This window comes from Oryctolagus cuniculus, chromosome 14 (genome assembly GCF_964237555.1).
Source record: "Oryctolagus cuniculus chromosome 14, mOryCun1.1, whole genome shotgun sequence".
Lineage (NCBI taxonomy): Eukaryota > Metazoa > Chordata > Mammalia > Lagomorpha > Leporidae > Oryctolagus > Oryctolagus cuniculus.
The window spans coordinates 40,238,275-40,266,154 of NC_091445.1; the positions used below are offsets into that span (position 1 = coordinate 40,238,275).

General features: G+C 42.9%; 1 protein-coding gene across 7 annotated transcripts in view; it reads right to left on the reverse strand.

Annotated features, from left to right (window-relative positions):
• Positions 1-27,880, reverse strand: part of CTNND2 (catenin delta 2) — a 982,006-nt gene that overhangs the window by 35,748 nt on the left and 918,378 nt on the right. For all 7 annotated transcript variants that reach the window (XM_070056591.1, XM_070056587.1, XM_070056589.1 and 4 more), the window contains 2 exons: positions 12,638-12,848; positions 6,785-6,869 (listed from right to left, as the gene is read on the reverse strand). In XM_070056591.1, the coding sequence (XP_069912692.1) occupies positions 6,785-6,869; positions 12,638-12,848 (296 nt within the window). The remainder of the gene's footprint in view (positions 1-6,784; positions 6,870-12,637; positions 12,849-27,880) is intronic.

The window sequence follows — 27,880 nt, forward strand, 5'->3', positions numbered from 1 at the left end:
ATCTGGGGATTTCTGGTGGACTGTAGGCAGCTGTGTGAGCAAGCATGAGCATGACAGGCTCCTGGGCTCCTGCTTGGGTAGTGGGCAGAAAGCTCTGCTGGCCAGTGCCCGGGTGCGGGATGCTGGAAGAGGAGCTGAGTGCGGGCCAGGAAGGCCTGGCTGGGCTCTGACTTCACTGACGTGCTGTAGCTGAGCAGGTGATCGGCAGGTGGCTGGATATATGCAGAGAGAGAAACAGAGTTGAGAGACAACCACGTGTGGTTGGAGACGGAACCTAGGGTAAGAGTTACAGTCCCCCAGGAAGCGACTGTTTGTAGATGGCAAAGATGTAAGTAAAGGGCCCTCAGGAACACCAACATTGAAGGAATGAAGAGAGACCAGCCTGCGAAGATGAGAGATGGAGGGACCGGAAAGCTGAGGCTCATGGGGTGGGAATATCATGCAGGTCACAAGACATTTTTGAGCAATGCTATCTTGCATGATGTTTTCAACCTGAAACACCTAGGACCACAGCAGGGACTCACATGAGGGGAAGGCAGCCTGTTTGAACTTGTATCTCATGATAACCCTAGACTTACTCCCGATCCTCAACCTAACACAAGTCTTCAGTCTGCTTGACTCACCACACATACACACACAGCACAGACATGGAACCACAGCATTCAAGCTACTTTGAAAACCAACAGCATCTTTCAGTGTCATTAATGGCCTCCTATTAAACCCCGTATTCGCAATTTTGTTTGCCTAAACCCTACCATGCGAGATTCTTCCTGTTGGGACTCATGTGTGTCACATATACTGTTGGCAGGCAGAGCTGCATAAGGGAAAGGCTGGGAGGGGGTACCGGGTGGTCACCTAAGAACTGGAAGAGACAGAGTATCAACGGGAAAGGGGCTGCAACAACACAGGAGGAAGCAAACAGTGATGATGATGATGATGATGATGATGATGATGATGATAAATGAATCCCTGAGGGGCTGGCGCTGTGGCATCGTGGGTAGAGCTGCCGCCTGCAGTGCTGGCATCCTCTATGGGCACCAGTTCAAGCCCCTGGTGCTCCACTTCCAATTCAGCCCCCTGCTAATGCACCTGGGAAAGCAGCAGAGGATGGCCCCAGTACTGTGCCCATGCACCCATTGTGAGAGACCCAGAAGAAGCTCCTGGCTTTGGATAGGCCCAGCTTTGGCCTTTGCAGCCATTTGGAGAGTGAACCAGCAAAAGAAATATCTCTCTCCATCTCTTTTTTTTCCTCTCTCTTTTTCTCTGCAATGCTGCCTTTCACATAATAAATAAAACTCTTTTAAGAAATAATTAAAATATATATATTTAAAAAATAAATCCCAGAATCCAAATGTCCTATCTATGGCCAAGATGGCAGGGACAGCATCTGTCCATCAAACAGCATGAAAGACTGTTCCAGAATCACCAGCAGCAACTCCCACTGGTCTATTACTTTCTAGTTTACAAAGCAGCATGAAGACTGCTGTTCCAGCTGAGATGATCAGCAATCTGGTGTGATAGGTGCTATGGCTTTCACCTCCCGGATTAGCAAACCCAGGGTGGGGGTGGGAGAGAGAGAGAGAGAGAGAGGGAGAGGGAGAGGGAGAGGGAGAGGGAGAGGGAGAGGGAGAGAGAGAGAGAATCAGGAATGGCTTTCACCTCCTGGATTAGCAAACCCAGGGTGGGGATGGGTGAGAGAATGAGAGAGACAAAGACAGAGAGAGACAGAGAGAGAATCAGGAATGGCTCTCACCAGGTACATAATGACCTGAAACAACTCCAGCCATCTTTGAGCATGACTGAGTCCTGGTGAGTGAGAGGCCTCCTCACTGTATCCCTACCTTCAGCAGGAGCTTCCAAGGTCGATTCTTACACTGATGGACTGGGTGTTCCTGCCCAAGGCTGTGCCTCGGGCCTCTGGTCATTTGATTCTTGGTCCAGTGCTCTTTGTATTTCACCAAATAGCAGGATGAGACTTCAGACACAAACCTGATCTCAAGTTTTATTAGTAGGAGTTGAGAAGGGTTTCACTCTATTCTTCTCTGCTTCAAATAAACTTGGAAGACTAAATTCCTCCTGGGAAGCTATACTACAAAAGGGATGCTGGTGAACTTGCCTGCATATGGGAAAAGGGATGGCCTTGGTGAAAATGCTGATCTACTAGACCTCAGCATGTCTGGCCTAGGCAAGGGATGGCCTCATGGCAACAGAGGGCCAGCTTCAAAACCAAGGTGCTATCAGAACAGAAACTAGACTTCCTTGGTGTGTCTCTGGAGGGCAGATGTTGCAGATAAAGGAATCTGTGCTTAATACAAGCAAGAGGTTCTGAATAATCCCAGCCACCCTAAAATGGAATGCTATGCCTCACTGGGCTGTGTCTGCAGCTGACATTAAAGATATGTGAGCAAGAGGACATGGCTGCTGGAGCCGAGACTGCCTGCTCCTCCTGCCACAAAGTTCCATGGGCTCTGGCTCTCCATCCTCCAAGGCAGTGGGGGCCCTGAGGTCCAAGCAGGGGTTTGGCAGCTTCTGCACCACTTGGCCTTTTCCCTGATTATGGGCTGTGATGAGGAGGGGGAAGAACCCTGGAGCTTTGCCCACAGAGGCAAGGACCACTCTCTGGTGCAAGGGGCAGCAATGCAATGGCCCCAGGATCACCTGGTGGCCCTGGGCCTCCTGCCTGACTTGGTGCGGCTCCATGGGAAAGACAGACAGAACCTGTTCAGTTGGAGCTTCCGTAGTTTTGGTTCTATTAGAGTGACTTAACCACCCATGTAACTTTGTACATGATGTACAGATGTACAGAATTTGATGTACAGAATTTTAAGGCACTATATTAGGATTTGTATGCAATGATTTCTATAAGAATTTAATTGTATTCCATCCCTCCCCAATATTTTCATTCTTTAAAGCCAGTGGTCCCAACAGACCCCTCCCATGGTCAAACACTAGCACCCATGCTGTCTGTCCCTCTGCTGTCTGAATGATCTTGAAGAGGTGATTGGGTCATGAGGACACTGCCTCATCAGTGACTTAATCCACGGGTTAGTGGATGACTGAATTAACAGTAAGTGAGGGAGAGGCTTTCTTGTGTTTGGAAATGCTCTCCCTGGGGGGCTTGCTCTGTCTTGCCATGCGACACCTCCACCGCTTGCCATAGAATTGGGGCTTTGTTCTTGGACTTCCCACCTCTAGAACTATGACTCACACACATCTTTCCTCTCTATAAATCCCTCAGCCTCAAGAGATTCTGTTATAGCATCAGAACACAGCCTCCTACAGTGACCTTGTTTTCTAAAACGACGGAGGGTCAAGAGCTATTGCTCTTCTGCTTCTCCTTCAGCCCTGTATCCAAGGCTGCTCCCAAGGTTCATCTTGGGGTCCTTAGAAAACCCTGACCATATGCTTTCAGATGCTAAGACTTGAAAGTTCTATTGTGTTACCCACAGGTAAGGATTGCTTTATAAAAACAGCGAGGCGCACTTAGCCTGCATGTAATTACTTAGCCTTCTGTAATTACTGAGCTTCCTTTAGAGCACAACAGCCCGGAGGGCAAGGCCTCACTAACTTTGAAGGTTAGCATCATGCAAATGCATGTTGGCTCCAAAGGTCTGAAGAATCAGCCGCCGTTTTGACTTGGTCAACACACTCAGCCAACAGAATACTCTAGGTGGTCAAATGTGTCTCTCTAAGTGAAATAAAGTAGTTTTGCTAATGAAATGAGGTCCTGGCCTCTGGTCCTGGGTCAGAATATAAGCCAGCAACAGATGGGACCCAGTTCTTTCCCAAGCACAGGTTGCTCCCATTCCAATTTCCATCTCTCCACTCATGTTTTTCCTCTTATCAGAAATTCCCTTCCCACTTACTTCTTAATTATGCAAACTCTGAATTCTTTGAGTTTTTGCTCTATAATTGTCCTTCCTGTAATTCATGCTTTTCTTTTTAAAGATTTATTTATTCACTTGAGAGGCAAAGTTACAGGCAGAGAGAGGGAGAGATAGAAAGGCCTTCCATCCACTGGTTGACTCTCCAAATGGCTGCAATGGTCAGAGCTGGGTTGATCCAAACCCAGGAGCCAGGAGTTTCCTCTGGGTTTCCCACATGGGCCCAAGCACTTGGGCCATCTTCTACTGCTTTCCCAGGCCATAAGCAGTGGAGTAGCTGGAACTAGAACTGGTGCCCATATGGGATGCTGGTGCTGCAGGTAGATGCCAAACCTACTATACCACCATGCTGGCCCCTAATTCATGCTTTAACGTCTGTAGTACATAATTCAGAACCCATAAAATTGCCAATATCCAGTCTACCTTTCATTTTAGCCCACATCTATGTTTGGTTCTTCCTACATCTTAGGTTTGCTTTGGAACTCTTCCTTCACTAGGCCTATGAAAGGTGTTTAATACATAGATTTGAAGCCTAGGTAATTAAAAGATCAGATTTCTGGGGGTGATATATACATTATCAGTGAAGGACAGAATACAAATCTACTTCCTCACTGATTAAAAATATCTCATAATAATGAGTGAATTTGGTATTCTCACAAAAGGACTTTACATATGAGAAATTTCCTTGAGTTCTGAGCTTTGCTGTTAGCAACGCTTATGACACTGGGCACAAAGGCCCTCATTTCAATTCACAATTGCATAATTTCAAAATTATTAAGCATGGCTCTTCAACAGTAGTTTTAAATCATGGAATTGACTGGAAATACCACCATCGATTTTTCCAGCTCATTCTTCTTGAATCTCCTCACTTGAAACACATTTTAAACCATCTTTGGCTCATGAATTTTAGCTCCATTAAATTCCTGTCAACACATTCTGTTTTTCATAGAAATAAAAAGACAATTGGAGTCTTTGAACCTTATGCCAAAGTAGAAAAAAAAAAAACAAGGATGGAAAACTCATATGAGTTTTCAGCAAATAGCATGTAGAGTCTCTAAAAGTGGTTTCCCTTCAGTGCCCATGTGTGTAGCAGGTGTATTTCGGCAAAGAGGAAACCTCCGGATGCGAATGAAAGGGGAGGTTATTTGAGGCTGTAATATTTCCTCCAGTATCTGGAGCCATTGATTCAGAACGACCAGCTCATTTCTAATTTATAGCATGTTCTTCATGTCTGGCTGCCTGTGTAGCCAAAGGATCCTTTCCTGAGAGAAATTTCATTTGGCTCCTGGAGGAATCCAAGAAGGAGCAAAGAAGGGAGATGTTCAAGCAAAACAGAATGGAGTGCAACCTATTTCAGGTGGAGGGCTTATCCTAACATGCAAAATGCTTAGGACATCATATGATTAATCTAGAACATTCCTGCAACACTTTCTTTTGCAATATCTTTTTCCACTTAGATGCATGTCCTCCTGGGGAAGAGGAAAACTTTGAAAGAGAACTACACAAACCAAACTTTATAAATGTAAAGTGCAAAGTAATGAATCCTCCCGGGAGTAGAAAGGCCTTGGGGAAATCTAGAAATAGATTATAACTCAAGAGACAGCTATTGAATATTTCTTTTCTCCCATTTGCTTAGAAAGACCCAACTTCCCTCTTGCAAGATGGTTCCCACTGCCTGCTGCAGCTCCACATCTCTGTCCAATGAGCTGCTGTATGCTAAGGTTGGTGGGTTGGGGATGGATGAGGCAACAACACTGGCTCTTTCCTCATCTCTGCAGGCAGCCAGGCGGCTTCAAGGAGGTGCTTTGGGCAGTAGCTGATGGAAGCTCTAGAGCCTTCCCCTGCCTTGGTTATGTTTCTCAATCTCCGTCCCGAGACCATTGCCTGAGCTACTCTCTGCAAGTCATTGATGTTCTCTCCTTGTCCTGTTAAACTACCTGCACTTGCTGGTCTTGACACTAACTGACAATAACCTCTGGGAGATGCTCTTAATGAAGTCCCTGCCTTTCCCCTCAATTCAAAGAGAAAAGTTAGTCACCTCCATTGGGCATCACTTGGAAATGAGGTCAGAACCAAAATTTATAGACATGGCACTCTTCTCTAAAGATTTGATTTTGGACCCACTTTGGAGAGGAATATTTCCTTCCATGAGTGATCCAAATCCTTGCCTGCACTGGGAGAATGCCAGAACCAAGGCTGAGCTCTTCCTGAGTGGTGGCTATCAACAGCAACACCACGTCTTTCCCTTTGAATTGCAACACCCGGACATTCACAGGGTCTTGGGAACGTGGGACAGGCTGGAGGGTCTTCTCAGAGTTCCTGGGCTGGGGGGCTTCTCAGCCTTCTGAGCAGTGTTTGGGATTTTTTTTTCAATGTATCCTTTCTAACATTACTTACTGAAAGTTGTTGATGCTCCCCCCACCTCCCCATGCCCTCAGCTTATTACTTTGGAATCCTGTTGGGAAAACATGTTTACTTTTTTTTCTACAACATGATTTAGTAGTGGCAGCAATACTGCAGATATAAAAGCAGCTAGAAGAGAAGATCTTGAAGGTTCTTATCACAAAGAAAGGATAAATGTTTGGCATCAGGGCTGAGTGCACTGCGTTTATCACCAAAAGATGTATACATGTATCAAGGTATTGCATTATACCCCCAAAATATGCACAATTATTAAATTTGAAAAAAAAATCACAAAAAGATGATTCAGGTTAAGATGCTGTGAGTATGGGTCTATGTAGTCCAAAGGCTCACCATCCTTGGTATATGTTCAGCATGAGGCTCCTGTTGCAGTCACGGCAGCTGCTGGACAGGGGTCTCCATGCACATCAGCGGTGCGTCTCACTATGGCCCAGGTCCTGTGCATGGCTCCAGAACCAAGAAGCTAAACCAAAGCTTACCTTTTTGTACAGACTCCTCAGATCTCGATACTGCCACATGCTGCTTAGGACCTGAGATGCAGCCTTGACCACCTTCGGGGAGTGTCTAATAAAGAGAAGACAGGAGACACAAGATGGTGAGTGCAGCAGCTGGGCTCCTGAGTGACTGATTCATTGGGAAAAGGTAAAAACATACATCCTCCTGACCCTTCCGGCTCTTTCCCTCTCAGCCTGGGTCGTGTGAAGGATGATTCTACCACTCCCAACCCTATTCTCAGCAATACCTCCAGGAGGGCGAGGGACTGGGCTGCACAGCAACCTGGCAAAGAATGTTAAAAATGCAAACACAAGAGCAGTGGCGTTTAGTCAGAATACAGAGTTAGTGTTTGACTCGAACATGGATGAGAAAGAAGAAAAAACAGTGATTAGGGAGAGCCAGATTCAGAGGCTTTCACGGTGGCGTGCAGCAGGTGTGTACTGAGAAGAAACGAGATACTATTGCCACTGAAGCATGAGCCCAGGCATCCTGCTGGCTCTGCCCGCCTGCATGAGCATAGGCAGGTGCTCTGCATTCATGGCTGGCACCACACACATGTACACAAGGAATACACACGGCTAAACATCTCTACATAAAGCCCTACATGCACTTTAAGTCCCTTCCTCTGGCCCACAGTGAGAACGCAAGGTCACTTAAACCTTAACACTATAGTATTTTGCCTGTGGTTTGGTGCCAATCTGCACTGCAAAATGGAAACTAAGTCAATAAATCTGTGTTGCTTTAATTCGACCAGGTTCTTGGAAGCCCCTTTGCCTGGTGGTCAGGAAAACTATTAATCACACATGGAGTCTATTCTAACTGGCTCATTTCATAAGCAACTGCACAGCTCTGGTGGCTGCTATGGACATAGTGGTCTCTTCTGGGGACCAGCACACTTCTTTCAAGAAGGGTCAGATGGTCAAAGCCCCTGGCTTCAGGGGTTATATGGTCTCAAGTGCAAAAATACTTAACTTTTCCACCAGAGCATGAAAGGAGTCATAAATATAGCAGATACGTGCATGGGGATGGATGTTTTTCAGTGCAATGGGATTTGGCTTGTGAGCTGTAGTCTGTGGACCACCAGTCTGTGCGAATGGAGACTCCTGAGGTTGGACAGGCCAAACTCATTCATGAAGACTGCCAAGGTGAGGACCACCCCTGAAGCTGACCGGTGTTCAGTGGCCCAGAGAGCCACCAATGCAAGTATCTGAACTGAAACCAAAGATGCCTTTCAAATAAAGTGGTCTTTGAAATCTGAAAGTGGGCAGGTGGCTAGTGGGTCAAGTTAAGGTTGGATTTGAGAGCCAAGGTAGCAACATGTTGTGAGGTCATACATTTTGTAAGGGAATACAGGATGCCAACACATGGTCAATGAAGTAGCCGCAATTTTTCTGTGTGTTCAGATCTGCAGTTTAGACCAACTGAGTTTAAAGCTTCTTCATCCACTTTTTTTTTTTTATTTGACAGGTAGAGTTACAGACAGTGAGAGCGAGAGACAGAGAGAAAGGTCTTCCTTCTGTTGGTTCACTCCCCAAATGGCTGCCATGGCCAGCGTTGCGCTAATCTGAAGCCAGGAGCCAGGTGCTTCTTCCTGGTCTCCCATGAGGGTGCAGGGCCAAAGCACTTGGGCCATCCTCCACTGCCCTTCTGAGCCACAGCAGAGAGCTGGCCTGGAAGAGGAGTAACCAGGACTAGAACCCAGTGCCCATATGGGATGCTGGTGCCGCGGGTGGAGGATTAACCAAGTGAGTCATGGTGCCGGCCCCTCATCCACTTTCTTAAGGGCAACAGTACAGTCACTGCTAATACTCTTACTTCTGAGATGGAAATCAGTGCTGACTGTATTACTTATACCAATTATTTAAAAGAAATAATAAAGAGTTCTTATATATTCCATTTTTTTTTCTCTAGGAAAGATGAGCTATATTTAACATTTTTTTCTTTTAATAAAATGAATGGTTGTTGAATGATTTCAGCATTTATGATAGTGTCATGCTTTAACTGTAATATTAAATTCCTTTTACTTAAAGACAGAATTTTAGGGCTGGCATTGTGTCACAGCTGATTAAGCTGCCGCCTGCAATGCCGGCATTCCACATGGGTACCAGTTCGAGTCCTGGCTGCTCCACTTCCAATCCAACTACCTGCTAATGTACCTGAGAAGGCAGCAGAAGATGAACCAAGTCCTGGGACCTCTGCCTCCATGTGAGAGCCCTAGATGGAATTCCAGACTCCCAGCTTTAGCCTGGCCCAGCTCCAGCTGCTATGACCATTTGGGGAGTGAACCAGCAGATGGAAGGTCAGTCAGGGTCGGTCTCTCTCTCTCTCTCTCTCTCTCTCTCTAACTCCTGTGTGTGTCTCTCCCTTTCAAATAAATAAATATCTCTTCCCTTTTAAATAAGAGAATTTTAGCTGTTTTAATGGATACAGCTAAGGTAGCACTTATTCTTATATCATTGGTGCTGAACAAAGATGAAATGCTATGTATTGCTATATTTTATCATTGTTAGCTGGATATTTGTCTGTGACAACAGAGTCAGAAAACTCCAGAGGAACATGTATTAATATTCAGGGAGTAACAGTGCAGTTGGAACATATTTAGTATGAAAAAGTCCTCTGACACTGTAATTTTTTTGTTTGCACTTCTTGCTTAATAACAAAATAGAAACTCTGAAGGTGTCATGAACAGGGGTTTTAACCTCTCAATTAAAATGCCAGTGCATCATAGTGTTATAATAACACGTGAAGGTCAAGGAAAAATTGCTCTATTCTGAGCTGTTAATTTTGATCCATCTCACTAGCTACACTGGAAACCACAGAAACTTCTACTTGAAAACCAGCAATATTGATTGAAAGACTTGAACAATTGAGTGTTTCTAATGTGACAAGTGATTATAACCTAAGCCACAATACACAGTCCGTTAGTGACAAGTAACAGTTGAGACTGTTAATAGCTTTTCTGTCTTATGACAAAATACAGTGACACATTCAACACTATTTCCCATATAACTGTTACAGTTAGAGGGGGAAAAAAAAACAAATGTTTTGAAACAGCTGGGCAGGACAGAATGTGCGTAACGGGTGTTTAAATTGAGGTGAAAAGAATAAGTCATTAAGGCTTCAAATGGTGAGTATAAGACTCTTGGAAGAGTTAGTAACAGTTACAGAATGCCTGGTCTTCTCCAGAGCTGTCAAGTCGGGGAGGGGCTGTTTCAGCTGGGGCATTCCTTGTGGGTGCTCGACACAGCAGAGGCAGCAGCTGGTCACGGCTGCAACGCACAGTGAGCCGTGCAGTTTCAACATGCTGCAGTCACCCTCTCATGAGTCTGGCCCATTAGCATTTTGTGTATTTAAGCTTGCTTATATTTAGGAAGCAAATGTCTAGGTACATAAATTGGGGAATCATTATGCATTTTCCCACCTGTGTTTTGCTATCTTAAATAAAAATCAGTTTTGAGCTGAACTTATTTCCAGAAATAAGTGCTGAAGAACAGTTTAGGATGGACAGCTTTGCAGGTGTTTTATAAATGAACTAAGGTGAATTTATATTCCCACTTCCAGTTATTAAATCATGCCCAATTCCAAAAATTCATTTTCAATAAAGATTTTCTATTTTATTAAAACACGTTGAGAAGGCTATGGGAATCTTAATGCCTACTGTCATAATAGAATTGAGTGATAAATGATGAGTTTTGTGCTAAGATTTGGAGCAATGCTCTTGGACTCATTTTGTTTTAAGAGCAGTGAAAAGCAATAATGAAACTGAAGTGTAGGTAGAAGATGAGGATATATGAAGTTATAAAAACCTTGTTTAGATCCTCAAATTAGTCAGTATAAAAAAAAGAGATAAACTGCATAGAAAATGGATGAGACTGACTAAGCAGGAGAAGTACAGCTAGGAAGACGCTTGATTCAGTCCATTTCAACATTTCTTATTAAACTCGTAAATCCAGGCCATTGGCATTGGGAACAAAATAAAAAAAGAAGTATGAGATAAGAAAAGTGACTATTCCACAAAGAAATCTGCAGCTAAAGTAAAGGATACTTAGCAGATCATTTTGTAGTGAAAAAATATCCTTCCCATTAGCAATAATCAAGCTGGATGAGACCTAACAGAGCCACTTTCTGATTTGGCAGTGAGAACATAAACTATTTCACAGATGATTTATTCAAATGATATTTTCTGTGGTTTCATCAAATACTTTTCTTTGACCATAGGACTGATGAAAATCTTTACTCCTCCAGGCCTATTTAGTGGTGCTTACTGTGGGGTGCACAATCCCTTGGAGGGAAGAAGCATATGCCGAAATGCTCCCCAAAGCTGGCTAGTCCTTTAATTCAGAGCAAATACTTTAATCTTTGAATGGCTCGCTAATATGGACAAAGATTTCAGAGTGTTTTTGTGGATTATGGTTTTATTGTATGCCTGTGTGCATGCTTTAAGAAGCATTAACATTTTAGCTGTTAATGCTCAAAGCAGGTAGGCACTTCAATTAAGAGACTCCACAGGTCTAATGAAGCTACACAAAGAAAAAGCCGTGTGGCCTTGTGCGGAGATGGCACAGCATTTGTTTGTTAAGTACAGTATCATACGGCATAGTCCAAGCCAACTATCTACATGGTCCAGTTATTACGAGAGTCCAGTAGGTCTTCAATACGTGCTAGCAGACACTATTCCACTTCTAATGCTCAAACTGTTGGCTGAACCTGTTGGGAGGGTGCCTACTATGAAACCCTGAAACTATTATAATACACTGGTGATACCCCAAATTAAGGGGAGTAATTAGATAATTTCCAGAAAGTTTCAAAGTGCAGCTCTCACAGTCTTTGATAATGACTATTTTGCATTCAGATATAAAGGAATGGAGGAGCTGGGAATGCAAAGCCAGGAAGTGGAAGGATCCTTGGTAACAAAAGGTTTACCCTTTTAATATATTTGATTACACTGAGGGACTTCCAGGAGGCAAAATTTAATTAAGGCCAGTGAAGGTTTCTACAAAATTGCCAGCTCGCTGATACACTAACACTCTGGCCTCTGAAGATATTCTTCAGTTGTAGATAGCAAGGGTCCATTGGTTCTTAAATCAAACTGGAAGACATTCCTATTTGTGCTGGCATGCTTGCTTTGACACTAAGCCTTATCTCTTTTTATTCTATTTGCCTAAAATTCGTCTTTGCTCCTTTCCTTCCCTTCTGCCGGGAAAATTATCACTCATTCTTGAAGGCTCGATTACTGCTTCTTCCAGGAAGCATATTATGAGAGCTCCTCCCTTAGTTTCAGATTGGAAAGCAGAGGCACAGTGGCTTGTAAGATTAAATAACTTGCCCCAGATGCCACAGCTAGTAGGGGAGGGTACTGGACTAGAACTGAGTTCTCCCTGACCACGTCCCCCTCTCCCCGCTCTGCCTCGGGCAGTCTTCCTGCACGCTGACTTGCTACACAGACCTGAAGAGGTGCCGAGCAGAAAGATGCGGCAGCAGCATCATTGCATGGGCCTGCAGCTGTACAGAAACCACAGCCTGACATGGCTTAATTGCTTGGGTTAAGCTAGTTGTCTTCTATGCTGTAGGCACACATCACTATGCAGGCTGGACTGTCAAGTCTACCTGCCAATGTCCCAGTAGTAACCAAGTCTTGAGTTATTTATCAGATCAAAATTACCAATGGATCAACTTTCATTGTGGGATGGAAAGACAAGAGCTCATACAATACTTTCCTTCTCTTGATTATACCAGAGACAAACACTTCCCAGGGACAGTCAGGAGCCGCCCCCTCAACAGGCCCCTGGTGATGCAATCCCACCCATGCTGACATAGGATGTCACCATCTAACTTACTTGTCTCCTTTGCTCTTGGAGATGCCAACCAACTTCTCTATGCCACCGGCATCCCGTAAGGCCTTGGCGTTCTCCATGTTCTTGGTGATCACTTCATGCAGGGTGCAGCAGATGGCTGTCACCGTGTCATCTGACATGGCCTTGCTTGCCGTGTTGTTGCTGTTGTTTCCACCTGGGAGCCTGTGCACGAGGTCTCGCATGGCGTATTTGCCTTTGGACAAGAAAATGAAGGGAGAGTTGAGAGGAGGGTGACGTGGAGGAAGAGGAAAGTGGGAGAGGTGGGTGTGAGAGGCACATCAGGACGAGTCTGTCTGTTCTCTGTTGGGTAACTGTGGACATACACAGAGAAACAAGAACAAAATGGTACCTATCTTTTAGAAGGTTATTGTAAAAGTTCAGTGAGTTGATGCATGAGAAGCATTTAATGCGTGATGATTCTACAAGGACATGGCTCTTTCTGTTTTATATGCATAGAAGCTGAGAAAATGCAAGGCAATTCTAACACAACTGTCAAAATTATCTCAATGGAAACTACGTTGCAATCTGCATTATTTAACGAACAAGAGTCAGACCATAAGCACCTAGCAAATACATGTTAAATTTAACGTACAAGAGTCAGACCATAAGCACGTGGCAAATACATGTGAATTCCGTATTGCAACCCCTGTAAGGCAAAGAGGAACGTGGAAAGCAGAAGAGAGGAACTTGGCAGATAAGGTATAACCAGGTGTCCTTTGAACTAGTGTAACCTGCTGATCTGTTTAGTCTCTTTCATGAAATCTTATGATATGGCTCTATAATGCAACAGTTACTGATTTGGGATTTTTGCTTTGTGGAAACTGCTTTCTTAATTCACTTCATCATTACGAATCTTGCCTTTCCCCATGAGTGGTAAAGACACTTATGATGATATGTTTACGAGGTGTTTTTCCTTCACAAGGCTCTTTAGTCACTACCAATAGCCCTGCGAGACAATTACTTTGTCCCACCTGCAGCTTCCAATTCTGTTCCTTTAATTTACTTCTGGAAGTAAGTAAATGAGTGCCTGCAGCAAAGCTGGCTGTTCTTCAATTTTTTCAGATGGCATTGGCAAGAGCCCAAGGTCAGGTCCCTTCCTGGTCTCCCATCTCCCAATTAGACACTTCTAGCTAGCTCCTTATAGCTATCTGAAGCATTCTGCCTCCATAAATTTCTCTAAATGCTATCTTCTTTTGCTGTCTAATTCTTCAGTTCATAGTGCCTGGGGGCAACAAAAGCAACCCCATGAGAGGGGTCAATGATGTCTTGATTCCAGGCAGCAATAAATAAAACATAGGTCCTTGTAATTTTGCTATCTGCTCTTGTCCTAAGTATAGGTGGCTTTATTTTAGCAAGGACAGAAAATGTGTATGTTTAAATTACTGAAATAGAAACATGTCTTCATTCACTTCATAACTGAGTGTCTGACAGAATTGGTTTTCCTGCAAACTCCCAAATAAAGCTTTTCTATTTTCTAATAACAGCACAGAGAAAGTCCTCCCAGCAACTCGCTTTATTTATCATTAAACCAGACTGAACTTTGGTGGAAAGTTTACTTCTGTAAAAGTCAGCAAAATTGAAATTCTATCAGCTCATTATCCCCCACAAGCCTTTAGAAGACAAATTTGAGTTCTATGGAAATGAGAAGATGGATGTGTCTTTTTTCCCTTTCTTTACAAGGGAAGTGACAGAGGACAGGCGACATAAACTAAAAATATTCCAATCACTGTACGAATGGGGACACTCACACTCTTGACTGAGAAGTGAGGACTGGTTTCGTGACCTTGGACATCGTCAAGGGTGAAAGCAAAAATGAGACAAGGATTTGGCTGTGGCATTTCTTAGTTTTCGTTGTTACTGCCCATTTAAAGATGGTTTCAGATAAATCTGAGTATGTGGTTTCATCGCACCCCCAACCCTGGGGCCCTAGGTGAGAGAAAGGTGACCCTGTAATGTTCAGGTAGCAGTCACAGCTCTCTCCCCGACTCCCTGGCTGGGCAGCTTCTTCCAGTGGCCCCAGCTTGCAGTACAAATGCTGTCACTTCCCATGGACTCCACCATGTGGAGCACAGGAGCTACTGTGCCATTTAACCTTGACTGTTGGAGAAAGTTTATTTCTAATATTTCCAATACACATTGCTGATATTTCACCTGCAATTTGATGTTTTTCATTGAATCTATTCATGAGGAGGTGCATTTTGGTCTGTATTTTTGATCATCCAAGTGAAGAAACAAATCCAGTAAAAGTATTCCTTTGGGAAGAAGATTCTGAGCAAAGTTGGCTAATTATTGTAAGGGTGCACTATTTTTCTTTCTTTCCTTCTTTTTGCCTTTGAGTATGTACTAAAAAAAAAAGCTGTCTTCTCACACTGGAATCTGAATCCTATCTTTACAGAAAATTTGAGTAGCAAGGAAACCTTTTTATCTCTTTATGGTGTTTTAAAACTTTGAGGTGAGCTCTGGGGTAAAACAGAAAATATGGAACACAGAATAATGACAGCCACAGAGGATCTCGCATTGTGTGTGTACAACAGCAGCTCAGCGAAGAGAGTCATTTGACTGGCCTGGGGTGGTTAGGGAAGGCTTGGTAAGGGAGGTGGACATTTAGGATTTGCTCCATAGGTTGGTGGGGGTGGGGAGAGATGACAAGATCAAAATTGCATTTTAAAGAGACCCTGGCATGTTAAGAAGATATTTTCTGCAACCGCAGGAGAAATGTGTAGTCTTTTTAATGACCACAAAGCTCTCTTCTGAACTTCTGCTGGAATTACAGGCATTGCAACACAAGATGGCTTGTACCTTTAACTGCTCCATGTCCCCTGTTGTCTGTCTGCCTAAGTTTCTAAACACAAGGAAGAGCTAAAAGCTGTTCTTGCTCCAAATGAGAGGGCCATTTCTCCCCACCTTCCACTCCTGCCCTGTATTGTCAGACTTAGTTCTGAGATTTCTTCAGAGGTACAGGGATCCATAGGTACAGGCAATAGGTAGGATGGGAAATTCTTTTATTTTCACCATTTAATACCTTCAAGGTGATCGAGTTGCTGCTTTCTTTTTCAAGAGAGCAATGAAGAGGAGCCTACATTGGGGCACAGAGATTAAACCACCTGTAACGCTGGGCATCCCATCGGACTGCGGATTCCCATCCTGGCTGCTCCACTTCCAACCGAGTTCCCTGCAAATGCACCTGGGATGGAGGTGGAAGATGCCCAAGTATGTGGGAGACCCCTGGTCCAGCCCCAGATGTTGAAATCATTTGGAGAGTGAATCAGCAGATCCTCTCTTTCTCTCTCTGTAATTCTTTCAAATAAATAAAATGAACCTTAAAAACTAAAGAAAGAGAGTGAACGAGCGAGCACGGGAGCACGAGAGTGAGCAATGGAGAAAGCAAGTATGGCAGGAATTAGCTCTTCCAGTACAAAGGGCATTGAGTGACTGGACTCCCTGGAGAAGGCTGCTGTGTAGGAATGCTGCAGAGGAGCACTGAAGTTCTGCATCAGCTAGGGCTGGGCCAGCTGAAGCCAGCAGCCAGGAACTCAACGAAGGTCCTCCCCTGTGGGTAGCAAGGACCTAACTGCTTAAGCTGCCTCCCACCTGCTGCCTCCCAGGGTGCACATTAGCAGGCAGCTGAAATGGGGGAGGGGAACTGGAACTTGAACTCAGGGACCTGGTAAGGGATACAGGTATCCCAGGAGGCAGCTTAACTGCTGTGCCAAACTGCCTGCCCCTGTTTTCTCTTTCTCCTGCTTCTTTCTGGGAGTCTTCTGTTAAGAGCTGTAAGGCACCATGACAGCCTCACTCGGGAGACCCAACAAACTTTGCTGTCCGCGGGCGTCACTCGCCACAGTGCCCATCTGTAGGAAGGAGAGGGTGGGGGTTTCATGACGGGAACCTGAGCTTTGACCTTGGTGCCTGCTCTTATTTCTGTGGTTACTGATTGGTGACTTTTTCTCTTTCTGGACTAAGCCTATTTCTGGAGTGAAATAGCACTTGTTTTGCCCATTGGTGGCAGGAATACTGAGTGGTGGTTTAAAGTATGAGGGCCTGTGCTCTATAGGGTGGCACAGGGAAGCTGCTTGAGTCCCTTCCTACACCGGTTAAGTATCTCTACTGAGCACTGACGGAGTCCGCTCCACAGCTGGTCTTCACTGCGCACCATCAGAACTTCAAATGTTTCTCACATTGATAACAGAAAAGATATTTCTAAAGGTCAGTTGGAATAGAAAGCAACCCTGGACCAAGAAAATCACAAATCTTTTATCTTTAGGGTCTGAGTATCTCTTTGGCTTCCAAGTTTCTGGAGCTGCTAAATATGATACACAAGTTTTGGCTGAAATATTTTGAATTTCCTTGTTTTTCTTAACTCTTTTTTTAATGTGGTGAAATACCCATAACAAACTTCACCATCTTATCCATTCTTAAGTCATTGGTTGCATTCATATCATTCTACAATCATCACCGCCATTCCTCTCCAAAGTTCTCAGCATCTTGCCAAACTAAAACTTTACACCCTAATAAACAAAAACTCCCTGCTCCCTGGGAACCACCATTCTACTTCATCAAAGAGATGAATTATGTGTCTATGAATGCTCTAGGGACCTCACATATGTGGGATCACACAGTGTTTGTCTTTTTGTGTCTGGATCATTTAACTTAATTAAAATCTTCAAGAATTTCATTTTACTTCAAGAAAAATTGCTTTATGGGTATGCCATATTTTGCTTATCCATTCAGCAAAGGATAATCAGGTTGGTTCTTTGTTTTAGTTATGAATAGCTTTACTATGAACATGAGTATCCTTTCACTTCCAACTTTTGTCTTTGGATCTAAAGTGCGCCTCTTGCAGACAACATATATTTGATTTTTAAAATATGTTCTGTCAATCCTTGTCTTTGATCACAGAGTTTAACTCATATACATTTAGAGTAATCACTGAGAAGAAAGGGCTTCTGACATTTTGCTATTTGTTTTCTATATGGATTACAGATTTTCTCCATTTCCTGAGTTATTTTCTCTTTTGTATTTAGTTGTTTTTGGTGGTGAAATGTTTCAGTTTCTTTCTTGTTTTGTTTATTTTCCTTAACTTTTTTAATGTTTACTATGGGAATTACAGTTATCATCCTAAAGTTGAAAAACTGTAGCTTGAATTTACACCAGGTTAAGTTCAATAACATACACAACTTTGTTGCTCATTTATAGTTCCATCTCATCCTTTTAATTGTTGAAATCATGAGACTACATATTTATATATTTGGTATCTAAAAGTTATTGATAGTTGATTTCAATGCATTAGTCTTTTTTTCATTAGTTTTTTTTTTTTTAAAGAAACTTCTATGAGGCCAGCATATTCTTAAACCAGAAAAAGAAACAACAGAGAAAGACAACTCAACAACAACAAAACAAACAATCCAGTTAAGAAATGGGCAGAGGACTTGAACAGGCATTTTTCAAAATGGGAAACTCAAATAGCCAACAGATGCATGAAAAAATGATCAGGATCACTAGCCATCAGGTAAATGCCAATCAGAACCACTGTGAGGTTTCACCTCACTCCAGTTAGAACGGTTCTCATACAGAATCAACAAATAAATGCAGTGAGGATGTGGAGAAAATGGTACCCCAAACCACTGGTGTTGGGAATGTAAACTGCTGTAGCCACTGTGGAAGACAATATGGAGATAACTCAGAAATCTGACTATAGACCTACCATATGACCCAGCCATCCCACTGCTGGGAATTTTCCCAAACAAAATGAAATTAGCACCTGAAAGAGTTATCTGTACACCCATGTTCACTGCAGCTCTATTTACAACAGCTAAGATATGAAATGAACCCAAATGTCCATCAACTGATGACTAGGTAAAGAAAAATAAAAATCCCATCTTTTGCAACTAAATGGATGCTACTAGAAACTATTATACTTACTAAGATAAGCCAGTCCCCAAAAGACATATATCATGTTTTTCTTATAAACTGAAATAGATCTTTGTAAAAATAAAGAGTAGAAATAAGAGAGGAAGGAGAAGGAAGGGTGGGAGCATGGATGGGAGGGGGGGGGTGAGAAGTACCACTATGTTTCTGTATATATGAAATGCATGAAATTTATACACATTAAATAAAATTAAAAAATAAATTATGTAGAAAGTAAACTGCAGAGTTCCAAATTAAAGTTGTAGTCAAATTTGCTTGTGAACTAATAACAATTTTTTATAATTTATCATGGATTTTCTTCTATTGAGGTCTCTATTTCCTGTTAAGGCTTTGAATTATTGTCTAGTGTGCTTTTATTTCGACCAGAACTCCTTTTAAGGTCTCTTGAAGCTTAGTTCTACTGGTAATGAACTCAGCTTTTGTTTATCTGGGAATGTCTTTCTTTTTGCTGAAGCTACTTTGGGGGGATACAGGACTCTTAGTTGACAGATTTTTTTCTTTTAGCACTGTGAATTTCTATTAGCCACTGGCTTCTGGTCTCCAAAGCTTTGGTGAGAAACTTGCTGATAATCTACAGAGAATAGTGGATATGTGGGAAAATGCTTCTCTTCTGCCAACCAAGCTGTCTGTCTTTGGATCATGTGTTTCTCATGTACTTCTGCATGCTTCTCTTTAAGGTGATCATATTTTAATGTGTTTGAGCTTCCTGGATGTTACACTCATGGCTTCTGTAAAATCTGTGGTTTTTCAGTCGTTATTTCTTCTCCTAGCCTTTCTGTCCCTCTCTTTTCTCCTTCTGGGTCTGTCACAGTGTGTATGTTGGTCCTCTTTGTTTACTCAGAAATTTCCTTTTCTTCAATCTCCTTTTTTCCTGTTCTCTAGGTTCAAAAATTTCAATTGTCCTATCTGCAAGTTCATGGATTCTTTATTTCTTCAGTCTCTGAATTCCTCGAGTGAACTTCTCATTTCAGTTATAATTCTCCTCACACCCCATAGCTCTGACACTCTCATTTCTTCCCTTCTGTCCCTCTTTCATACCTAAGGACCTCTGATTTGAGTCCACTGGGAGAATACAGTGTCTCTCCCCATCTCAAAATTAGCCGATGACAACCATAATTATCTTTTGTCTTGTAAGGAACCACATCGGAAGGTTTCAAGGGTGAGGCCATGGTCACCTTCAGGTGGGGGGTGGGGATCATTATTCTCTTACCGCACTATGGCAGGTGGAGTTATCACTACAACCATATGAATGTGTCTATAAGGTAACAGAATGTCTCTTTGCTTATCAAGAGAGAAAGGAAGTCTAAGGTAAAAACATCTAGCTGTGAACAAATAACAGAAAACATACTTGACGGTGTTCAATAAGTTACACAAAGCTTCAGGAGAATGAACCTAATTTCCTCAGTGTATGACATGTACAAATACTGTATTTGATTTAAAAAACAATGGAATATGTTAAAATCTTTCTAAAGTTTGCCTAATGTTGATAGGTTAAAGATTTGTGAATTCTTAGCTACAAATGTTAACATGAGTGGTACACGGAAGATATTAAAGCTTGAATTGGGTTTTATTTCTGTTAAAATGACAAACTGGGGACCAGTATTGTGGTGCAGAGGATTAAGTCGCCACTTGGGACACCAGTACCCTTCTCAGTGCTGGTTCTAGTCCCTGCTGCTCCACTTCCAACCCAGTTCCCTGCTAATGTAGCTGGGAAGGCAGTGGAAGATGGCCTCACTGCTTGAGTCCCTGCCACCTACATGGGAGACCTGGATAGAAGTCTAGGCTCCTGGCCTCAGTCTGGCCCAGCCCTGGCTGTTACAGATGACGATCTCTCTCTTTCTCTCTCCCTGTCTGTGAATGTGCTTTGCAAATAAATACATAAATATTTTTTAAAAAAAGACAAACTGATCTTGGAGAAGGCAGTCTGCATTCAGCAAGAAATAGGGGAAAGGAGTCAGTACGCAAACAGCAGCACCCAGAACACTCCTACCTGAGACCTTGGCAACACTGCCTCTGTTGGTTTCTTGCATCACGTTTGGCAGTATTTCTTCGCTTGTGGAAACACTAGAATTAAATCTTTTAAATTAATATCTAGTAAAAGATCTGCACATATAGAAATTCCAGAGTGCCTAGCAACCACTGCCTTTCTGTTTTTGCTTAACTTTACATATCATCTCTCTGAACCAAGCTGAAGAGTCTTCCTGTCTTTAGCCACTGAGGACTTCTGCTCATATTTTGTGTTTCCTGATAACTCTTTTTCTGTAAATCTACTAGCTCATTCATCAAACTAAAACAAAAAAAACTTCTAAAAAGTTTCTTTTGCATTTAAGCCATTGTTGGGGTTTCCCATTCAGTGAGGACTCTCCTCCCTTACTTGAGGAAGAAAGGGATGTTAGAGATAAGGGGGCCGCACAGCCATCTGCAGAGGCCCTTGGAGCTTTAGTACCAGGGTGGGAGAGTTGCCCTCATATCAAGATTCCAACACAAAAAGACCTGACGAATAAAAGCAGAGGGTGTCAGCCTCCACTTAGTCACAACAAGGAAGACGTTACTATGACTTTGCCCCAGCAGGGATGAGCTTTTCCTTGTGGACAGAGCAGGCTCCACTTCCTGTCCCAGAACGGCATGACAACAGCCAACAGCCATGCCCAGGCTTCAGGGAGAACTGTTCCGGGGGCGGTAGTCCTTTCACACTCTTCATGGGAGAAGTGAAAAGTTTGGGACACGTTCAGTGGCCTCATTCTCCGTAGCGTGTACTAACTCCTTACAGAATTGGAATCGCATTTGCCACTGTTTGGATATTGTTGGGTAAATAACCGGCTATTGAGCCTCCTCACCAACAGGTGCTTACTGATTCTCCTGTACGCTTATCTAAAGATCTTTGCTAAAGCCATGGATCTAATTGTGTCTACTCCTCAAACATCACAATAGCCTGAGACAAGGGCTGCTCTTGAACCTGTAACCACAGGAAATCAGCCTTGGGTTCAGGCATCCTGATAGAAGCTGATTTCATCACCACAGGTGGACATCTTGGGATTTCCAGACCTCATTTACATTGGGAGCAGACAGCTTTGAGAAACCTGACTGCTTACTAATCCAAGATAACTGAAACAAGGGTTAATCACGCAGACTAACTGAAACCCATTTAACTGTGGTTAATGTTCTATTTTGAATTGGGCGTGTTATAAAAGCCTTATTTCTACTTACTCTGCTTTAATGCTTCATCTAACAGGTTATGCTTGTAAACACTAGAGTGAAAACAGCCTTTAAATGGAAACTGGTTCTAATTAATGTTTCAGAATTCATAGGCTATACTCTGAAAATTCTTAAAAGGTAATAAGCTACCAGTAAAATCAGTAATAATAGATTCATAGATATACTATTATAAGGAGATTGGCATGTGGCTAGACAAAAACTTAAAGCCACAGTTAAACAATATGTAAAACGCCTTTACTACACATGGGTTTTCATGGTGTTGACTGACTGGAATCTGTCTTCCTTCCTACTAGGATAATTGAGTAAATCAAATCTGTAACCACGACCATGACAGAGATGCTACATTTAAAGGCAAATATAATTTGATTAGTCATGACAAGCCCATTAAAGAACAAGTGCATTTTGCATGTGGAATTGATGTCTCCAATCTCCTGCCAGGCCCCTGGGTTGCTCCTGTTGTGCAGGTTAGGGGATCCAAGCCCTGTAGCCAGCCCTGCAGGAAGCGTGGCCAGTAGCTTTGAAGACAGAACAATCTCTGAGTTACAGACAGTGAGGAGGTGAAATCGGAAGTGGTAAATCTTGAATTCGAAAGTTCAAGTTTAATGATTCCAGATGATGACCAGAAAGGGAACAGAATATTTCCGCCACATAGAAGTGACCACAAAACGAAAGTCAGTCCTCACCCTTTATAACATATGGTTCTCATTTCGATACGCATGCAAAGATAGGTGTCTTTGTGAGTGAGTCAACACTGCTGGCTGCCCCCACATCTACCCAACTGGTCAGATAAGACAACCCATCAAACTAATGGTCACAAATACAACTGCTAAACAAACCCTCGGTTAAATCCGCCTTTCCAGGGCAGAACCTCAGTATCAGGATGGACCATGCGGGGAAACTGGTCCTCAGGTCTGCCTGCATCACCACGGTGAACACACCGTGTGCTGCCTCGTTTGCTATGCATGTCATCTCATGTATGGGCCACAGCCCATGGTCAGGAGCCAGGACGGAACAAAACAAAAGATCAGTGCAGGGAAACAACAAATGAAAACGGAGGGCGGTTGGGAGGGAAGAAGGGAGGCAGAGCGAGAGAGAGGCAGAAGGAGAAGCAGAGGATCAAAACTCTAGCTGTGGTTCCAAATCATGCCTCTGTGAGCCATTCCCTAGCAGTTTTTCCCAGTCACCTTTAGCTCTATCATTGGGAATAGCAACATGTGGTGGTGTGATTATCCTGGGAAAGAAGGCTGCTTTCTCACCACCACCTGACTCAGTGTAACCTTGCAAATGCCCCCTTACACATTATACAGCTGCCTTGCAACAATGTGTAATCAAAGATCTCTGTCTTCCTGCTGCCTGTTCCCCAGCCCCAATCTCCGCCAGGGCCTTTTCCCCAGAATGGAACTGGCTCGTCTCCTGCTGTGTCCCTTGCTCCTTACTGGATTAGAATAAATATTTCATGAGGCTGTTTTATTGTTTTTACATGAACCTTATTTTATCTGTCCATTGTTTTAACTGATTAGAGACCGTTTCTGAGAGAGAGAGAGGGAGGGAGGAAGGGAAGAAGGGAGGGAGTGAAGGAGGGAGGAGCGGGGGGAGGGAGGGAGAGAGAGAGAGAGAGGAAGGGGACACACACATAATAAGGGGTCAGCTGGAGACAGGAATTAGATGTTATTATGGGACGATATCGAGACAAGTTCTGGAAGATATACTAAAGTTACCTAGGGTTTTTTCTTTTTTCTTTTTCTTTTTTTTCATAATATCCACGGATATAAAAAGCAAGTAGTGACTTAGAATACATGTAAGAACCTATTTCACATGCTGAACTAGTAAGCAGTTCTGAGAAAATGATTCAAAGAGTTATTCAACTCTCAGAAAAGAATGACTATTGAGCAGGGTAGATTCTTATAGGCTTATAGTATATGCTATGCTGTTCCTTCAAGAGTTATTACACCCAAATAAAGGATCTAGCTCATTTGTTTGGAAGACAAAAGGAACTGTAGTTTTCAACACCTCTACTCCACAGGAATTCACTGAATTGGATTCTGAGAAATTCTCACACTGGTGAGGTGTCAAGAACTAACAAAATAAGTAGAAATATAAGCAAGGCAGGAGGCTGAGATATGCATATTCAGCTTGCATAAGAATGATTCTGAAAATAAAACCTGACAGTTAATTAACATGAGGTTTGCCAAGGCAGCTTTTTGAACTGGAAATAAATTGATTTTTTGAGAAATATTAGAAGTAAGGTGAGCAACTGATACGATGCATTTTAAGAGGATTTGAATAATTTGATTAAATATTAAGTATGATAGCCAGGAAAGAATAATATCCCAATTCATTGCCTAGTTTTAGCAGAAGGATGTAAAGATGAACATTTAAGCTTTTAGCTTCAGGGGCAAAACCTAGGGAAATCATCCTAATTTTAGGTCAAGGTTGCTGCTGAACAAAGAGCAAGCAGCAGTCTCCCATGAAGAACATTCTGGAAGACCATAGTCTGCTGGGACAGGATGAGATCAGTGTTCCCCAAAGAAAAGTTCGTTTTCAGGAAAAAAAAACACTACAATCAGCCCTCCGGCCTGAGCACATTGGGATAACAGTCGCGTACTGATTGCAGCATGTAGGCTGGTGGTGAATTACGAAACTGCATCTCCTTGTTCTTGCTGTCTCAAATTGATTTACACTTCCGCCAAAATAAAAATTAGCCACACTTAAGGATCCTGAGAGAGGGAATCTTCCGTTAGTTTTCTTCATACCATTGCTTCTCACGGGCTACATTAGATGAGCACAGTGGTCTACCTTCCCCAAGAACACCTACATGTGTTCTCCGTTTTTGTTTTGCATCACCTAGGGTTATAAAAAGGCGGGTACAATCTACAATTTACACAGAAAACAAATGCAGCCCACGAGGTTAGAGGATGAGTGTAAGGTTGTTGCACTGTCTCCTGAGCATTGCTATCTCTATGTCTCTTGGGCAAAAAAGCCTGTCTCCAACCTAACTCTCCTCACTCCTGTCATTCTATCAGCACTGTGTAGCACCTTGTTAGGTGCTGTATCCGTCTTTCCACTAATATTAAAAACTGAGGAAAGGTTGATATCTGACAACCTTACAGCTACTGATACATTAATGAGCCACTGGTAGAGGCTCTGTGACCACAGACTGAGAAAATGCAGCAGCGTGCTGACTGCGGAGAACTGCATTCCCACTGATCCTGCTGCTGGTGCCATAGCCTATGTGAGAGTCTGAGAAATACCAGTTCTTCAAGACTCTATGTTCTAAAGAGGGTTTCACTGCACTTGATACCCAACCTAGAGACTTACAAACCTTAGTGAACTGACTTTCAATTAGCAAGGTAAAGACTGCAAGCACTCTGGTAGTAGACAAAAGGAAGCCACCTGGGTAACTTCCTGTGTTTCCTACAGTCACTGACTAGAGAAAACCTCTTTGTGGATGGGGATTCTGGGGGACACTCTGGGGAGTGGCGCTGCTGCTGCTCCTGTTCTTGCTAATGGGCATCCCTATCAGCAAGTACCACCAAAGAAACTGTAATTGCACAACACTATTACTTACTGTGGATGAAAACCAGAACTCAAAGACTTGCTCTTCCATAAAGGGCTGGTCAGAGAAAATGTCTGGCAGCATTGAGTGTGCGCCAAAAAAATATATGTAAAAATAGAATTCAAAGATAAATATATTTTGGTGCAAAAATTGCAAGCTCTGCAGAGTTGTCATGATCTGTGCCTTCCATGAACTTTTTGAAGGCCTCCTGCATGTGAGTATTTGGCTCACTGGCTGATAGGAGCAGCTCACTCCCTCCCCTTCCTGCAAAGTGCACCTGTCTTGTTCAGATTTCAGACACATAACCCCAGCTCAGACAAGGATTCATAAACCAGAGAGGCATGGAAGAAGGCTGTATAACTATTTACACGTAAAAGTTCACCTTCCTCATTAACCAATGAGATGTTTAAGGAAGAAATCCAGAGTTTTTTCCACAGGAGGAAGCTCATTGCTTGAAATTGACTTGCTGCCCAGGTTGATTTTTGTCCCAAGTTCTACCAGTCAAGCCAAGCCCTCGTTAATAATAGGCGACTCCAGTCTTGCCCTTAACTACTAAGCTGAGTGTGGTATCAAGGTGTCCCATGAGGCACTGGATGACTGCCTCTCTGGGGGTTGAGTTTGCTTAAACAAAACCCACAGGTGGCAAATTCTCCTTAATGCTGATAAACCTCAGAAGCTTGGAGCTGACTGGACTATCACTCAATTGCTCCCTAAAACACACCCGATGGGGCTCTAAGTTACATGCCAGGGGCCTGGGCTTATTGCTGATCTTATAAAAATCCCTGTCTCCCTGTTGCTTAGGAGATAACCTATTCTAGATACGAGAGGATTTAGAGTAGTTCCTACTGACAAAACTAATAATATCTCTTCTTTAAAAAATATTCCTATCATCTATCCTTGAGATTGATTTTAATAACATTAGATTATGAAACTTGATGTCTAGGCCCAAGCTTATTTTTTAGTGTCTGTCCATGGTTTATTGTTTTTTTTTTCCAGGATAAATAAATTTGGAACCTTCTGTGTCTTCATAGCACACAGATATTCGATTTCAAGAGAAAGAGCAGAATAACCCAGACATAAAGACTGATTATTTTAATAAAAGCTGGGTTTGTTTTTAATACTTTTCTAAATTTCCTAGGTGGTTAAAAACTTGCTCCTGTGAACTGTGAAAATATCTTGGACTATATAATATTGCCTATTTCTTTGTTAACTAGCTACAGTGGACACTTTGCATGGAACTATTAGCATTATTAACCTCTCCAGAATTCCAGCATTTACATCGCAGGCTTTTGTTTTGTGTGAAAAACTAGAGCAGATGGAATTTGTCTTTGATGAGTTTAATTTTTTTTTTTGAGTATGCTTGTGCTATATTAAAAAAACAACAGCGATTATGTGGAGTATTGACAAGTAAGTAGAAAAAAGGTAAGACATGAAGATAAGAAATAAAGAGATCACATAGATAAAAAGCAAAAAGTGAGCTTAGATGAACAGAAAAGCAAAAAATGAACAAAAATGGACCAAAGTTTACTTCCAGGAATCCCCCTCAATCAAAATGACTAAATATTAGATCAGAGCCTAACTGATCACATACTTATTACAAGCCATATTTAATACTGCAAACTTCTAGGAAAAGAAAAGAAATTTACAGTCCTTTGGCAATTTCTTTATTGCATTGGGATTTCACTTGAAGCAAAGGAGAAAGATACCATGAGTGGAAGAGATTGCATGGAAAATTAAAAAAAAAAAACAAACAGGAAAATACTAGACACAGAGTTTCTGATAGACCCATTGTCCCAAAGCTCAGCAAAAGTGGTTGACGTTCAAGTTTTCTTTAAACAGCAGCAGTTTGGGGAAACTTGAAGGATGTGTTTGTCTCGTTCCTGAGGGAGTCCAGGAGAGAGAGCTGTCAGTCACCTTTATCTGAGAGTCACTTGGCAACAGGCATCAGCTCCACAGGGGCTTGATTTTCCTGGCTGTCTGCTCTCTGGCTGCAAGGAGGTGCCGCGACAGGGTGCACTCCCTGGGTGAGAATGATCTCCCAGCAGTGTGCTACCGCCTCAGCACGGAGAGTGCATTGCACATGCTGCCCTCACCCTGACCCACATCACTGAGGTCAGCCATTACCCACAAGAACCATGCCAGAACCTGCACACTGGTCTGCATTTAAGTTGGCACATAATAACTGCATGTATTTATGGGCCTCAGGGTGACACTGCAGTACACGTAAACAATGTGTAATGATCGGACAAGAGTAATTGGCGTATCCACGGCCTCATTTATCATTTCTCTGTGATGAGATCATTTGAAATTCTCTCTACTAGCCTTTTGTTTTGTTTTGTTTTTGTTTTTGACAGGCAGAGTGGACAGTGAGAGAGAGAGAGAGACAGGCAGAAAGGTCCTCCTTTGCCATTGGTTCACCCTCCAATGGCCGCCATGGCCAGTGCGCTGCGGTCGGCACACCACACTGATCCGAAGGTGCTTCTCCTGGTCTCCCATGGGGTGCAGGTCCCAAGGACCTGGGCCAT